Here is a 17,031-nt window from a genome sequence, read left to right as displayed (position 1 = left end):
CGAGAATGATTGTTTATTTAAGTTAAATTTGTTTTTATCATCATTTCGGATGTACCTTAATTAATAAAAAATTCTTAATTTTTTAATTTTTAAAGCCTTAGGATATTTTTTAAAAGCCCCTTTGCGTTGCAAAGACTAAGGCGTTAGTAAAAGAATAACGAAGTTAACAAATAACTTGTTTAATTTGCTTGCCCGTTTTACTTAAACACTCCTAGAAAAACTTACCTGCATTACACGAGCTTTTATAAACTCAAAACGGGTCACTTCATTGTACCCCTTTAGTCATGCAGGTTCTATATACCTTCAATATTCTCGAATCTTCTGGTTACCTATTTTAATAACCACTGAAAAGCACAACTATAACTTGACCACGAGCACGAGGCTAGCTTGCGACCACGATGAACCCCGCCGGGATGGGGGTTAGCTCACTTTGCCTACTACTCTAACTGTAATTTTTATATATACAAATGAGATAAACAAGAAAACACAAGATTGTTGTTGTATGATGTAAAGGTACTGGAATTTACTTTAAAATAACCTATATATTTTTTTTGCTTACTTTTAAGAACTAATGTTTCATTTAAAAAAACATATTACTATTGTCCAGCGGAAGAGAAATATTAAGTAAATTGGTTTAAAGATGACTTAACGCGAGAAAACCTTTATATTTCTTCTTACCTAATGGCCGCCGCTCCTTGTGAGGTATAAAACAAAAAATCTAATTAAGCTCTTGTAGTTATTTTTATATACAAACATACAAAAACTTCAAACAATAACCAATCATCGCTCTATTCTAAAGCCTCGGAACTTACGACAAAAGTGAAGTGTGCTGATAGCCGCACAGCTGACGTTTTTCAATGACTTACAAGTTGAGTTCATTTTGGGTTGCTCATGAAAAACCAGTACGGGCTGTAGCTTGCACGCCTCAAGGAACCATCTTTACTGCTTCGAGAGACTCAACTCTCGTTCAATGGTTCTAAAAACTCTCTTGATTATAAACAAACTTAGTTTTGTAAGACTTGCTTCAAGCAAAGAGATTAACGTTATGTATACCTTAAATCACCAACTATTTTTTTAAGCACCACTTAGAATTTAACTTAAAAATATTTTTACTATTGACACTTTAAGGGAAGGCTCAAGGGAATTTCCTTATTACAAACGTTTTATGACTTACAATGCTCATCAACACTACGTTTCTACTTGTTATTTCTGTCCTCCTAATGATACTTACCAGAAAGGGCTAATTATCTCAGGTACTTAGTAGTCAACAACTGTTTATTATTATACAATTAAAATTTTATTATAAATTCTCTTTTAGCACCCTCTTTATTATTATTATTATTATTATAAATTAGTTCCTATATTTCAAATATTTTTAAAATTAAATGTGTTAGTTATCAATTTTTAACTTATTGTTTCAAATGTGGGCAATAATTATACATCTGGGTAAAACTTTTATTTAATAAACTTTGCTTAAAAATTTAAAAAAATACCGGATAAAGTGTATTTATTATTGATTATATGACAATTAGAACCTTTTTATTAATAATAAAGTGGTATTAACGTAAGAATTAAATAGTTTTTTGTTTATTAATTAAAAATAAAAATTTTCATTTACTTTAAATTATTTAACTATTACTTTTAATCTTTTTCGAGCAGGAAGTAATGATAAAGTAGTATATGTATTCGAGCTTGGCAAAGTGGAGCCCCTCTATACGCTCTGCGGTCATACTGACGCTATTTGCTGCATTGCTTGTGGGAATTATGGTATTAGTAAAAAAAAACATAAAAATATATTACATCGGACTGCCTATAACGCAAACTATTTCTTTTTGAATTAGTCTTTATTTTTAAAAAAATTATATCTAATTTAATTGGATAATTAACTGATTTATAATTTTTTATTGACTGATAGCAAAGAAACTTTTCATTGCAACGGCCAGTTGGGATACCACTATAAAAGTCTGGGAAAACGGTTTGTGCAGGGCCACTCTGTCCTCGCATACTGCAGCAGTGTGGTGTTGTTGTTTTGTAGGTAAATGTTTCTTTGCATCCGATTATTTTCTTGTTGCACAAACATAAATTGGTTGCACGTAACGCATAAAATGAACAATTCAGTACAAGGAAATATCATTATACTAATTACTTTTAATCTGGCTACTTATTATATATTTGAAACCCTATAATTTAAAAATACACTTATAACCTTCCAATTTGTTAATTAGAAGCAATAATTGTAGTTTCTTTTATGCCACTCTATATAATTTATAGAGGTTTATTTTAGCGAAGAAAAATAGTAAATAATAAATTCGTAGGGAATATTTATTAAAGTTAATAGTTGTAAAACATTAATTATTAAGCAAATATATAAAAAAATATGTTTAAATGAAGTTTAATATTTTTTATTGTTTCACATAAACGTGCAATTTTAACAGAAAAAAAGTTTAGTAAAATTAAAACAAATATAGTAATATATAAAAAAACTTTGTCACTGTATATCTTTTTCCAGATTCTACCTGCCTTTGGAGCGGTTCTGCAGATAAAACTATAAAAGTTTGGGCTTTGACACGTAATTCGCAGAAGTTAGTAGCAACTTTGGAGGGGCACACCGATGCGGTAACTTTACGTCCTTTTTTATATATACCAGTTACAAAATTTTTCTATGGTTATTATACTTATAAGTTTTTCTTTTTAAAATTATATAATTTAAAAAGTTTTTTTTATGTTCTTTCTACTGTTGTTTTATTTGTTATTAACAATTTTTTAAGGCACTAAAGAGTTCATATTTTTTACAAAATTTTTTAAATTATCAAAAGTTTAGACACCGTTTTATTTTTTCTTATTATTTTAAAGTATTTTACGTAAAATAATTTGTTACTAGAGCTTTTACATTTACTTTATACGTAAAAAAAGTTATTTTTTATATTAATTATTTTCTGTACTAAATTATCATTACAACTTTTAGGTCCGCGGCCTCGTGTTTTTACCGGCGACTTCTACAAGACACGTAGCTTCCTGCAGCAATGATGCCTCTATAATGATCTGGTCTACTCAGACTTATGAGTGCTTGAAAGTTCTGAGAGGCCATAATAATTATATATACAGTATTTGCCGTTTAAGTAAGAAAACTTTATTATTATTATTATTCATTATTATATTTGTATTCATTATAAATGAAAAACTTAGCTTTATTAAAGTTATACAAATTTTTTTATAATAATCATTATTATTATTGTGTAGTTTTAAGTTATTATTTTATATTCGAGCTTTTATTGATGATTACAACTATTAATAAAAATATCAGGCTCTTTTTTTTTGAGTTATTCTTCTTATGATTGGCGAAGTTGTTGCATTAAATTATTTTTAGCATTAGATTGTAAAAAATATTCATAACAATTCAATTTTTTTTAGTGATTAACTCTTAAAATAAAAAATATCCAGACTCATTAGTATCACTAGAATTCTTTATTATTATTTAATTTATAATTATTGTTATATCACTATACTTATTAATATTATAATTCTCAAAATTTTAGCGTTAACAATTGATTAGATTATTTGCTTCTGACTGGTGTACTTTATCAAAGTTTTTTTTTAATTGCGTAATGCGAGTCATTTCATATCTTTATTTAATGCGATTAGTTTAAATCTTTCTTTAACTTTACAGACGCCGGCAGCGGTTTTGTCACGTGCGGAGAGGATAAAACTTTGAAATTTTCGGAATTTTGAGTGCGTGCAAACTATTACTGTTCCTGTAGAGTCCATGTGGAGTGTTGTGTGTATAAACTTCGAAGAAAATGAAGCTCAGCATCAGTAAGTTTACGTCATAGTAATAATAATTCATTTAAAGAACAAAAATTATAATGAACATTAAATTAAATATACAAAATAATTTTTTAATGAAAATAAGTAGTGTTTGTTTTTTAGTGAATAAATGTTTTCTGTTCTTTTGTGTTACAAATTGAGGCAGAGCCAAATTGTACGCTCCTTTCATATTATTGCTTCGAATACCTTAAATTAACCAAAGGGATGCCAAGGCAATTACGATTTATATTATGGGCACGTGTGCAAGTATAGGGCACCAATAAATGAACTTTATTATAATCGCCAAGCTACGAATACACATGAACTTTAAAAAAAAATTTCTTATAACGTTTTTAACATAATTTAGTTTATACTTTCATTATTATATTTGCTTTAGAGTTTGCTACTATTAAACTTTAGTTTCTTAGTATTTTTATATATTTATATAAGAAATTTTACAGCATTGAGAACAGGAGACATTGTGGTTGGTTGTAGTGATGGAATTGTCCGCATTTTTAGTGCAGTTCCTTCGCGTTATGCATCTCCAGAACTCTTAGAAAAATTTGAAGAGGAGGTTTTATATTGATAATAATAATTTTTCCATTTTAATTTTTTTATAAATAATATTTAATTTATTATTTTTTAGGTTTTTTTTATTCGTATTGTTATGTTTCTTTATTTTTATTTAAAGATTACTAAATGTCATTTTTATATTCTTATTTTCTTTTATTTGTATATTATATATTTATATTTATTTTTCTATGTTTTGTATTAAACGTTATTTTTTTTTCAGTTAGTAATATTAAACGTATTATTTTCATATTAAGCTTCTTTTTATTTATATTTATATTTTCTTTTATTTATATGAAAATGTAAATAAAATTTCTTTTATTCGTATATTAAGTATTTCATAATTTCTAAAGTAATAATTTTAAGGTTTCAAAATTGACTGTTGACGAAAGGCTTATTGACTCTTCCTTAAAAAAAGAGCATCTTTCAGCTCCTGAAGAACTAAACACCAATGGCATTTGCGATGGACAACAAAAATTGATTCGCCGACCAACCGGAAAGATTGAATTGTACACGTGGTTTTCTTCTCATTCGGTGCTTTTTTGGAATTGTTTATCAATTTATAATGAAAAATAGTTTTATATTAAGTATTTCATTGGGTTTAGCACGAGTTCTAAATAATATTATTGGTCAGAGTTGTATAACTTATTTTATTAGCTGTTTTATAATTTGTACCAATGGTACACTCTCAAACTTAAATCGGCTACGAAATTGTAAGATTTATTAAATTTACAACTGCAAACAGTGTTAAAGTAGCTTTACTGTCTATTAAAAAGTCTCATAAAATTTAATGAATGCCTGCAATTATCGTATATAAAATTTTTAATTGATCGGTTAATGGTTATGCATAATTAAATTGTTAATAAAAATGTTATAATTTCAGTTTCATTAAAAATATACTTCTGGCGATTTTAATGAAATGTTTGATTATATAAGTCGACCAATAAGGCTTTATAAATCTGTGAACCAATAATTTGATCAAAAATATTAGTATACCCTTGACTATGATTGGCGGAAGTTTTGCACTATTTTTACTTTTATAAAGTATTTTAAGACTTATAAAATCTTTGCATGTCTGCTGCTCCACTTTAAAAGACTAATAAAAGAAAGTTTGATAAATTTTTTAAAATTATGGCGGTTTTTTTGGCGGGGCCTCTTTTTACTCTAATTTTGCATTGACCAATAGAAGACCGTTATATGGTGTAACATTATATATAATTAGTAATTAGTTATTATAGTTTATTAAATTTTCATAAAAAGTTTTCACACGCGTTAGAAAATTTGTTGATGAGGTTGTAGAAAAGTTTATTACTTCATAATATAATAGTTATTTTAAAACTCATTTTTTTTAATACTTCCTAGCCAACTTTCATTGTAATTATTTTGTAACGAATCATTATTTTTAATGAGAACGTTAGTTAGTTGTAATTAAATAATCTAGGGAAAAAAAATTTTGTATATACTAATAATTAACTTTAAATGTTGGGGCGTTTTTTCCTCCAAATTATATAGTAAAGGATTCAATGAAGTACATAAAAATAGAACTTTTTATATATGTTACTGCCCAATTTTTATATTTTTTTCTTGTACAAAGACGTGGCAATATGTTGGGGAAGTTGTCGGGGTCCCTAAACAAAGTTTTCAAGGCAGAGAATACGACTTTGTATTTGACATTGATGTTGGGAAAGGCATGCCGCTGTGTAAACTGCCGTATAATTTGTCAGGTAGTTGTCTTTTCCAAAAATTTGTGATTTATTTTCATTATTTTTTTTTCTGTAGACGATCCATGGGATTCGGCAAAAAAGTTTGTTGCTGAGCACAACTTGAGTTTAGCTTACACTGAGCAAATTGTGAACTTTATTAAAAAAAACAGCGGTTATTCCAATTCATTAAAAAGTTACGTCTAAAAAATATTTTCATTAAAAGTTATACGGCGGTTGTTATTATTATTAATCACAATAATAACATGAAAACTTATTTCTTATAATTTACTTTATAAAGACCAATCAGGCGTCTCGTTTCATGAGGAAACCCCATTTCATTCACTATTTTTTTTGAAAGATTATCTTTACTTTCAAAAAGCTCAGCTTCCCGCTATCATTAAAAAAATTGCTGAATTTAATACTCTTGTAAGCGACATGTTAAAACTTTCGAAGCATCAATTGGCAAGTTTAGACACTTGCTGCGAGGACCTTACCAGTCGTCAAGTGGTTCAATATGGTTTTATAGACTACATTTTCCTTTTTCCCGCCAATTTATCTTGTTATAATTATAATTATTATTTTTTAATGTTATTCATAGTATTAACTTTATTTTATATTTATAATTATTTTTTATTATAATCATTATCATGATACATTATCAACTTCTCACCTAAATTTTATTATTATTTCTCAATTTTTTATGTTAGACGTGCTATCCACGCTAATGAAGTGGCCTTGCAAATATCGTTTTCCAGTTATTGACTTGCTTCGCTGCACGGCGTTGTCAGCTGAGGGCAGTAGAACCCTCGCAACAACAGACTTGCTTCCGCATATCATTGAGTATTTCTTATTATTCCAATATATCGCATGGCACGTGCTCTGTGAGGGGAGTGCGTTTTAAATATTGCCTTTTTTTTCTCTTGATTAAGTTAAAAATCAAATTATTTTCCGTTTAAATTCCTGAATTTTTGTGTGTTGGGTTAGACTTGCTATAATTTCAAAATTTTAGCATCACAACGGAATTATAATTAATTATAATTAAGTTCACTACATTTACAGTAATAATTATGATCGGGGATCTTTTTTATTATAAATATTTTATTAATAGTAGTTTACCGGTACTTTCCGAGTCGGACGAACGCTGTCTGGTTTTAGCTCTTCGGTAGGATTTTTATTATTATTTCCTTCATCATTAAAAATAATGCATTTACTAGCTTTCTTGCAAACTGCTTCAAGCATGAAGAACTGCGAAAGATTTGCGCTGAAAACTCATTAAAGTTTTTGCAGCTCCTTTCGCTCATTCATTCAAAGGATGACGCCACTTTGCTTTCCTTAAGTATTCATTATTTTTTTCCCCTTTACTTTCGCGTGCCAGTAGAGAAACAGCTTAATTTTTTTTCTCAAAATTTAATGCATTTTTTTCTAAATAGAAGTCTTTTCAATAAAAAGGGCCATTATTTTATATATTTCGTTTACAATAACTCTAATGACACGTATATGTTTATGAATATCGCAAACGATTCTTACTTTTTTTTTCTTGAATCATATTTTATTAAATGTTTTATTATTCATTGGTCGTCAAGTAAGAGCGTTTTTTTAATGAGTCGCTCGTATGCATGAGGTTATCCACCACGTGAGACTATTTCTAATCTCTACAAAATTTGTTTTATATTTATACCTCAGTTTTACTTCAACGCCTGCTCTTATTGGTTTTAAAAAAATATAGAGTATCTTTAAAAAAAATATGGAGACACATGTTCATTATTTTTTTTGCCAAAAATATCTATTTACAGCTTAACGATTTATTTATTACGAAAAGCAGATAATTTGCGTATTTTTACAAAATTTTTTCCTATCAAAATATTAATGTTATAAACTTCTTATATGACTTTCATTATATTTCTTGCGAGAAAACTCTTGATGATCTTTTTTAAGGCACCGTTTTGCTAAACTATACCATATTAATGAAAGAATGGAACACTACTTCTCCGCAACTTCCGCCAATGTGCTTTCAAATTTTGCTAGGCTAGTTTTTTAGTTATTTTAAATTTTTCATTATTATTGTTATTTATTATCATCATTATGGTTAAAAATTTTACAATGTTAAGTAATTTCAATAATAAAATATAATAATGCAACACATTTTTAATAGCAGTACAATTAGTTTTCTTTTATATTTTTTTTATATTTTAATTTTTTTTCAACTCTAGAACTAGTGAAAGTAGAAAATCTTTCCAGCGAATCGTTTTATCGAAGTTGCATAGCCTTAGGAATTCTTGTATTTCATAATAAAAGTGTCATAAAAACTTTAGACGCTGCTGGTAGACGCCCATTATATTTTTTGAAAACTATTTTTTTTTTTAATTATTTAAAAAGTTTCAAAAATTTATGAAGATAATTTTTAAATTAAAATATTAATTTATAAAAAAGCTTTAGTTATTTTTAAAGAGCCAATAAATTTACACCATTTGCTCGTTGCTTTTTGTAAATAATTACTAAAAAATCTTTCATTACTTTTTTATATGAATATTGTCTGAATATTTTTTAATAAATAAAATTTTGTTATTTTATTTTTAAAGTTATAGAAGAAAAGAATTTTTATATAAATTTTTAAAAAAACAAATTAAATTTATATTTATTATATAATAATCTTAAATTTTTATTATAAATTTATATATAAATAATACTTGAAGTAAACAAAAAAGAAAAACTTATTAAAACTAAAAAAAAATTTAATAAGTAAATTGATATAAAAAAAAAAGTTGCAGAAGTTTTATATTTGTATATACTTTTTTTATAAAATTTATAATTTTTTAAAATTTTGTGTATGATTTAAAAATGCTATAAAACTTTTTTTAATTATTATTAATATCATTATATGAAATTGTTTTTATTTTAATATAAATAATTCTTGAAAATATATAAAAAAAAAGAAAACTAATATAAACTTTAAGAAAATAGTGTAAATAATTATTTATATAAAAATTTTGTATAAGTTTACTATATATCTATACTTTTGTTATAAAAAATTTATACTTTACACAAACTTATGAGAATGTTTTAGAAATCTGATAAAAAAATTCTTAATTATTACTTAAATTCATTACACCAGTATTTTCTATTCTTTTTTATGTTGATTTTTTATTTTTAACTGCTTTTTATATTAAAAATGTGACCGGCATATAAACTTTTATTCAATATAATAAATATTTATTAGTAAACTTTTATTTTTATTAAACAGTAAAAAAAAATAATTATTATTAACGTTTCAATAAATAAATTAATTTTTTTTTATATTTTATAAAAAAAGTGACCGGCATATAAACTTTTATTCAAAATAATAATATCTATTAACAAAGTTAGAAAAGTAAATAATTATTATAATAAATGTTTTAATAAACTTTAGTACTAAGGAAGCTCTACTATAACCGCTTTATAGAATCTTTTTTTTTATTATAACAATTTTAATGCGATTCTATAAAGTTAGAAATTAATAATAAAAAGTTATAACTTTTATAAAAGAAATAAGTTTTACTAAAATTTTTATAAATACCGAAATATTTTTAATTTGTGGTGCATAAACATATATTTATAATATAAATATTAAAGAAGCAAATAATAAATATTGTATTAAAAAAATATATAAATAAAAATTTTCAAAATATATAAAAAAGTATATTTAAGTACACAAAAGAAAAATAAGCTTTTTCAATTTATAATTTAAAATGAAGTATTTATAATAATTTTGATAAAGTTTAATAAATAATAAATAAAAAATTAGTAACACCAAGTAAACCAACTTTCCATATAAAATAAGAAAAAGTAATAATTAAATTAAGATAAAATAAACTTTCGCAAATTATAAATATATATGAACATAATAAAAATAAAGTTTGATTAATAAATAATTTCAACAAAATAATTATTCACAAATGAAATGAAGTGTTCTGCTGAAATCTTATAATACTTATAAAGCCGACGAGAAACAAATTTATTATAATTTTTAAAAATATTTTTGTAATTTTTTTATGGATATCTTATTATTTTTAAAGATATTCATCACTCATTCCTATCATTTTAACAAAAATAAGCTTCGCGAGACTACGTATAACTGCCATACTTGATTGGCAGTTATACGTAGTCTCGCCCTTTTAAAGTGCCCGATCGTAATACATCTTCCACTGGATCGTTTTTTAATGTTTTTAAAATAATTTTTTTTTCAAGGTTTTTTTTGTTGATTTATAATTAATGTCCAATGAGATCCATACATTTCAATATGCACGTGCCTACCCCAAAATTGCATCCAGTCCTGTTTAGTTGAATTTTTTTTTACTGCACTTCCACCGCATTTGATAGGAAGCAAACCTATTCATTGCAGAGTAAAAAAACTTTACCAAAACGTACGCCCTTCGAAAGGACTCAAATATTATAATTATGTATAATTTTTTAAGTGTAACATATAATAACTTCCTGCTATTCGCCCTTTCTTATTTTTTTAAACCCCATTTAACGCACAAAAAGATTTTTGTTGGATTAAACAAAAACTTGTTTTATTGATATAAGCACAGGCCAGTAATATTATAAATATTATGCCGGTCACTATTTTCATTATATATGCAACCAACGAATAATGAAATAATCTGTTAATGATTTTAATAAAATTTCCTCCAATCATGAGTGAGGTAATAAGCCTTGCCACCAACGCCAATTATTGGAAGCCACACAGGCGTTCACCGGGGGAAAAATATCCATAAACCATGACACGTGCTCTTTTATAAACAATTTAAACGGTTACGAGTCTGTAGTCCGATTTCTCGCTCCTATAAGTTTTTTTTAACCACTAAAATTCGTTCCACCAGAGTTTTATTACAATGTAATCCATTGAGCTTTTAAATAAAACGCACATTTACAAAAAGTTAACTAAATATTGTTATATAACATTTAAACTTTTATCAACCATATTTACTAAAAACTTTATTTTTTGTATAACTATTTAAGAGCTGATTGGGTATATCCGGCCATATACAGAAAGCAACGTTAAAAAAGTAGCCGATGCCTCTGAAGCTTTGCTGTCTCTACTTCTCTAAAAATAAAATAAAATATGATTATTTAGTTTATTTTATTATTCTTATTTAATGATAATAAACAAAAAGTTTAGCTTATTATTGGTAATAAATATCCAAAATATAAAGGATCAAAAAATATTTTCAAGTCCAACAATTAATATAAAGTTTAGTGCCATATCCGTTAGAGACTTGTAAAGTTGACCAATCAAAAATGATGTTAAACAACCAATTACGACGAAAAAAGTATTTTGTGGTTTCTTCAATCAAACTCTCCTTTAGGCGGTTTATTCATAATATTCACCAAACTTTCCTCAGCAGTCACTTCTCCCTTAAGAAAAGCATGGACTGTCCGGAATATCGGAAGCTCAAGCTGTACATTCATTAAAATTAAACCTTTTCACTAAAACGTTATTAAGAAAAATTTTATAAAACAGACGGTATATTATTATTACTATTATCGTTGTTATGTTCAATTATTACTAACATTATAAATTATTACAGGTTGTTCTATTACAATTATCATTAGTATTATTTTACTATAACTCTATATATTATTAGTAAATCCTATATTCATTAACTTTATTATTGGTAATAATTTTATTTTACAGTGTTTATTATTATTTTTAATTATTACTGCTTTTATATATATTATTAGTAAACTCTTCAATATTTATAAACTTAAAAAATATTGATTACTCCGTATTTGTCAGCTAGCTTGACCACCACCGCGGCTGTTGGGACCCCTTCAGCCACTTGAGCCAAACTTTATCACATGTAAACCGAATGAAATATAATGAATTCCTCAAATAGTGAATAGTCAAAGCAAAAACTTTGCACACATTTTATTAAAATTTTCTTTGTATATTATAATACTCGCACCCAACCTTTGGGGAAGGGGAGACAAGAAATGTCAATTGCAATTTAAATAATGAAAACAGCAACAATAAATTTAAAGCGCACGTGGTAAAAGCGATGGAAAGTTTCATACAAAAAATCATTATTTTAAAAAAATACAAGTAAACGTAGTCACCAAAAAACAAAAAGTGGAAGGAAATCATGCCCTATATATATAATAGTAAATTTATTCCTATTATTATTATTGTTGTTGTTATTACTACTATAATAATTATTAATATTACTATTATCTCTTTAATTATCGAAACCTATCAAGAATATCCTGGAGTTTTTCGCCTTTCCCTAGCCGAAGTCCCACCGCTTTATTCCTAACAAACGTAAGAAAATCAAGAGTTTAGTATATAATAATAATAATAATAATAATAATAATAATAATAATAATAATAATAATAATAATAATAATAATAATAATAATAATAATAATAATAATCGCCTCGACAGGCCACCAAAAGTCGTAAGAATTAAATCACCAATCCCAGATAGGCCTGAAAGTGTATCAGGATTGCCTCTTAAAGTAACAATTATAATAATAATAATAATAATAATAGTAATACTACACGACCCCCAACTTTTTCATTTCAAAGCATCCTCTGATAATAAAAGCAACAAGCGAATTAGCGCCGTGACCAAGCCCTTCATAATCATTATTATTATCATTATCATAATATTATTATTCTTATAGTGTAGTTGTTGTCATTGTTATTATAAAAACTGTTTTTACTAAACAACTCAGAATCCAATCAAAAACCTTCAATAATCCCTGCACCAATAGCGAGCGGATTCTTTAAGGCGCCACCAATCTCAAGACTAATCATAAAAATAGCAATAAAATAAAGTTCCATTAGCAATTATAACTTTATATATTCGCTACCCCACCAAAACAAATGACTAAGCAAATATTGACCAAAAATTTACAACTAAAAGATTTTGCTAGAAATATAGTGAGGACATGGATATAACCCAAAGCACAGTAAGCGCAATAAAAAAGGATTTAATAAATTTATTATAAAAAATTCACCCAATCACGTCGTCAGTGACATAAGCTCGAAAATATTGATTGGATAAAAGTTCACTTATAAATACAGCCGTCTGAGATTGTCTATAATTTAAAGTTAAAAATTTAATGACATAAACAAAAGCTATAAAAATTAATAAATAATAATTACATATTAAAATATTTATAAAATAATAATCAAAAGTTTAATATAATTTATAACTAAAAAAAATATTAATAATATATTCAAGTTTTAATATTAATAAAAAAAAAAAAAAAGGATTATAACCAAAAATCAAAAGAAAAAAAAATAAAAAATATATAATAAAATTAAAAGCTCTAATATATTTAAATCAGAGTCAAAAAATATATAAATCAAATTTCAAACTATAATAATAATAAACTTTTAAATTTTTAAAACAAAAATCCAAAAAATAATAACATAATATAACTTTAATAAAAAGAATCTTTATATAATTTACTACTAAAATTAAAAAAACAGAAGCTTAAAAAAAATTTATAACCAAAATCGTAATAAAATATCAAGATAATAACCGAAATCATAAAATTAATTGACATTATTATTATATAATATATCAAAAAAATTAAATAAGTAAATCAGTTACTTTGAACCAATCACTACTGTTGTTGGGGATCCCGCAATCACTTCTTTAGCAAAAGACGGCCCTGAAAGAAAAGCAGTCGGATGGTTTTCATCCAGTACCTCGTCCAAAATCTTAAAAAATATATATTTAAAGTTTATGGTTTATATAAAAAGTTAATGAGAATCAGTTATAAATATAATTATAATCAAAAATTTTATAAAAAATAAAAAAACGGTCAATTGATTAAAAAAAGTTACACAATAATAATTACAATTAAACATAATAATAGTAAAAAGTGTAAGTTATAAAAAATAATAAGAATTAATAAAAAATTATGACAAGTTTATAATATAAAAAGTTTACAATATAATCAGAATTAAAATTGTATAAATTATAAAAAGTTTAATAGGAAGTTTTTAAAAAAAAAATAATTAAAAAAATGATATTCTAAATTAGCTATCAAAATTATTTAAAGTTAATAATATAAAGCTTAACAAAAAGGAATTAAAAACGATCAACAGATTTCGGTGTAAAAACTATTTAAAGTTTAAAATATATTTAAAATATATATTAATAAATAAAATATTTACACAAAGTATAAAAAAAAAAAACAAATTCATATTATTTATCTTCAACTTGAAAAAAATAAATAATAAAATTTAATAGCAAAAAAGTTTATAAACAAAATTTAAAGTTTATATATAAGTTACCCCGCACATCAACAATTCAGTTTCAACATGAATCCCTTTACTAGTCGATAACACTAAAAAAATTGTACACTATAAATAGCAACAAAAAAACCAAAAACAAAAAATTATAAAAATACTAAAAGAAAAATAATATTTATTTTTTTATATATAAAAAATAAAAATTAGTTCAAAATAATTTCAAATTATAATAATAATAATAAACCAAAAAAATAAATATATTAATTAACAAAACTTATAGATATTAATTATAAATTAATTACTAAAATAAATTAAAAAAATCTTTATTCAGTTAATAAAATAATGAAACTAATAAATTCAAAGTTTAAAAAATACATATTAAGTAAAGCAAAATATATAAATTATATAATAAGTAAAAGATTTATCTAAAAAATAAGATGGTTTATAATAAAAAAGTAAATTCATAATTAAAAAAAGTGAAAAAAGTGGTATATAATTAGAGTTAACTAATAAGTGAAATTGAATTGAAATAAATTCAAAAATTTAGATGATAAAAATAATAATTAAAAATTATAAAAATTAACTTTTATTTATCAACATAATATTCTAATAATACAAACTTGTCCAAGTATTAAATAAAAAAGAACTAAGTAATAATAAAAATATAAGTTATAGATATATTAAAATTAGCAAAAGTTTTAAATTAAACTATTAATTATAGATTAGTTTAAAAAAATTGTACTGCAAAAGATCTATTATTATTTTACTTACTCAAAACAAATTAAAAATTGGAATGAAAAAAATTAAATTAGACAATATAAAATATATAATATAAAAGCAACTGAATTAAAAAATTAAAGTAAATTTATATACAAAAAATAATTAATAAATATATTATAATAAGTTTAATAAGTAGAAGAGTTAACTTAAATTTACTTTCAGCAAAATCTTACCAGGCGCACTTTTTGGAAGTAGATTAGAAATTTCTTTTAAAAAAGAAAAAGATTGCTGTACGGGTATAGCGTGAATCACAAGATCAGGATGGGCTAGAGCCTTTAAAAAAATTAATCAACTTAAATTGTTAATTACTTAGAATTAAACTAATCTTTCGGGGTAAAATAAACTTTTTTCAACGATAAATAATTGATCCAACCAGTTAAAAGTTACTTAAATACTTTTTAAAAAAGTAATATATAAATTTTCATAATATTTCTAGTAATAAAACTTTAGAAATTAAATAAACGAAGCAAAGCTTTATAATAAATTAAAGAATTAAAAAATTATAAATATTCAAGATTAACTTAATTAAAGTGTTTATTTAGTTATACATAACTTAAACTTAACATGATAATATGATAAAGTATATTATGTTTTGTATAAAACATCAATTAATAATAGTAAACATGATCTATTAAGTTAGTACAAAAAAAAACTAAACATTATAGTACACTGCTAATAAATATATAAAGAAATATATAAGTCAGAAATTAACCATCTTTTTCATAATTAATATTTCTTATAAAGTAAAAAAAAAGGATAAACTTTTGTCTACATAGCGTAAGTATTTAAAACATTTGTACTGAAGACATAATAACTTTTTTTAAAAAAATTAATAAAACTTTATTATTAAAATTAAAAATATAAAAATTGTACTACATATAAAACCTCGTTTACAGAGGACGTAGCCTTTATTAAAGGTGAAAGTGTGTATTCCTGAAAAACTATAGGATTGACGTTATGGTTATTAATATAATCCGCCTTTTTTCGCACGAAAGTAATAATCCAAAGTAATATTTAATATAACAAAAACATTTATCGTAATAAATTAACCTGATCTTGATAACGGCAAAGTAAAATAACTTTATGATTATTTCTAGCAGCCACTACAGCCATTGCGGTCCCAAAAGCGCCTAAATGTTTGTGGATGTAGATTAACCTTAACAGAAAAATAAAGAAAAACCTGCTCCAAGTACTGTAATATTTTTACAAGTACCACAATAAGACATCATAACTTTAATAAATAAAAAAAATAGTATAATTTATCATAAATTAAATAAAAGTCTACTTAAGTTGCGAGTAAATGGCTGTTTACTATTATTCAATTTAAACAACTATAATCACGTGCTTTGAGGTTTCTTTGTTAAATAACTGACATGTAGGGAAACTTAGGCCGTGGAAAATGATTTTAGCGAGATACTTTGCAAATTTATACAACTTTTAAAAACCTCTAAGAAGTCATATTTTATTAATAAAGTTAATATGTGTTAAGTTTAACACAAAGTTGTCATTAAAAACTATTCTGCATAAAGCTTTCGTAAAAGCAACTTAAAAGATCACATTTCGACAGAGAATATTGATGTTAACTAAGAACTTTTTAAGAAAATAAATTTTGAAAAAGGTATTTTTTTCAAACAGATTGCGTAATAAAGTTTTTTACATATATATTGCATTATGTTAGCGCCCAAAAAATGCTATAGTTTAATCTATTTTTTATTTAAAACTGGCTATTGTTATTACAAAAGGAGTTCAGACGCTAGCTATTAGTTAAGTACGATATAGTAAGTGTGGTATGTGCATATTAGATGGATATCGACGTTATTATTAAAAAAAAATTTTCCTCCAACGGCAGCAGAGGTTCTTTACGCACTTTATCAGGCCATATGCTAGTTCTGCTTAAAGCTAGGAGATTAAAAAAAAAGTTTCTGG

General features: G+C 24.6%; 2 protein-coding genes and 1 long non-coding RNA gene across 3 annotated transcripts; 1 reads left to right on the top strand and 2 right to left on the bottom strand.

The window, feature by feature from the left end:
• Positions 1–888: 888 nt before the first annotated feature.
• On the top strand, positions 889–8,096 carry LOC135121234 (phospholipase A-2-activating protein-like). Its single transcript, XM_064045546.1, has 16 exons — positions 889–973; positions 1,129–1,253; positions 1,660–1,767; positions 1,916–2,035; positions 2,510–2,616; positions 2,966–3,119; positions 3,668–3,813; positions 4,255–4,378; positions 4,741–4,908; positions 5,969–6,098; positions 6,154–6,270; positions 6,376–6,594; positions 6,785–6,917; positions 7,186–7,239; positions 7,292–7,413; positions 8,013–8,096. Exons 2-7 carry the CDS (start codon positions 1,166–1,168, stop codon positions 3,727–3,729), a joined length of 639 nt encoding a protein of 212 aa, XP_063901616.1. The 5' UTR covers positions 889–973; positions 1,129–1,165; the 3' UTR covers positions 3,730–3,813; positions 4,255–4,378; positions 4,741–4,908; positions 5,969–6,098; positions 6,154–6,270; positions 6,376–6,594; positions 6,785–6,917; positions 7,186–7,239; positions 7,292–7,413; positions 8,013–8,096.
• A 2,979-nt stretch (positions 8,097–11,075) lies between these two features.
• LOC135121236 (uncharacterized) lies at positions 11,076–12,561 on the bottom strand. The gene is made up of 5 exons (XR_010278896.1): positions 12,492–12,561; positions 12,307–12,366; positions 11,840–11,906; positions 11,377–11,513; positions 11,076–11,160 (listed from the first exon to the last, which is right to left on the bottom strand). It is a non-coding gene; the product is annotated as an uncharacterized LOC135121236 (long non-coding RNA).
• Positions 12,562–12,611: 50 nt separating this feature from the next.
• Positions 12,612–16,447, bottom strand: LOC135121230 (glycerol-3-phosphate dehydrogenase [NAD(P)+]-like). The gene is made up of 10 exons (XM_064045542.1): positions 16,391–16,447; positions 16,286–16,336; positions 16,156–16,235; positions 15,991–16,083; positions 15,279–15,378; positions 14,368–14,420; positions 13,679–13,788; positions 13,077–13,157; positions 12,807–12,865; positions 12,612–12,691 (listed from the first exon to the last, which is right to left on the bottom strand). The coding sequence occupies exons 2-10, from the start codon at positions 16,332–16,334 to the stop codon at positions 12,612–12,614; spliced, it is 705 nt and encodes a 234-aa protein (XP_063901612.1). The 5' UTR covers positions 16,335–16,336; positions 16,391–16,447.
• Between the last annotated feature and the right edge of the window lie 584 nt (positions 16,448–17,031).

The sequence above is a fragment of the Zophobas morio genome, unplaced genomic scaffold (assembly GCF_036711695.1).
Source record: "Zophobas morio isolate AGI-343-1 ecotype UQ-CSIRO unplaced genomic scaffold, CSIRO_AGI_Zmor_V1 ptg000532l, whole genome shotgun sequence".
In the NCBI taxonomy this organism is placed as follows: domain Eukaryota; kingdom Metazoa; phylum Arthropoda; class Insecta; order Coleoptera; family Tenebrionidae; genus Zophobas; species Zophobas morio.
The sequence above is the reverse complement of the archived record's forward strand: the minus strand, read 5'-3'. Positions and strand labels throughout refer to the sequence as shown.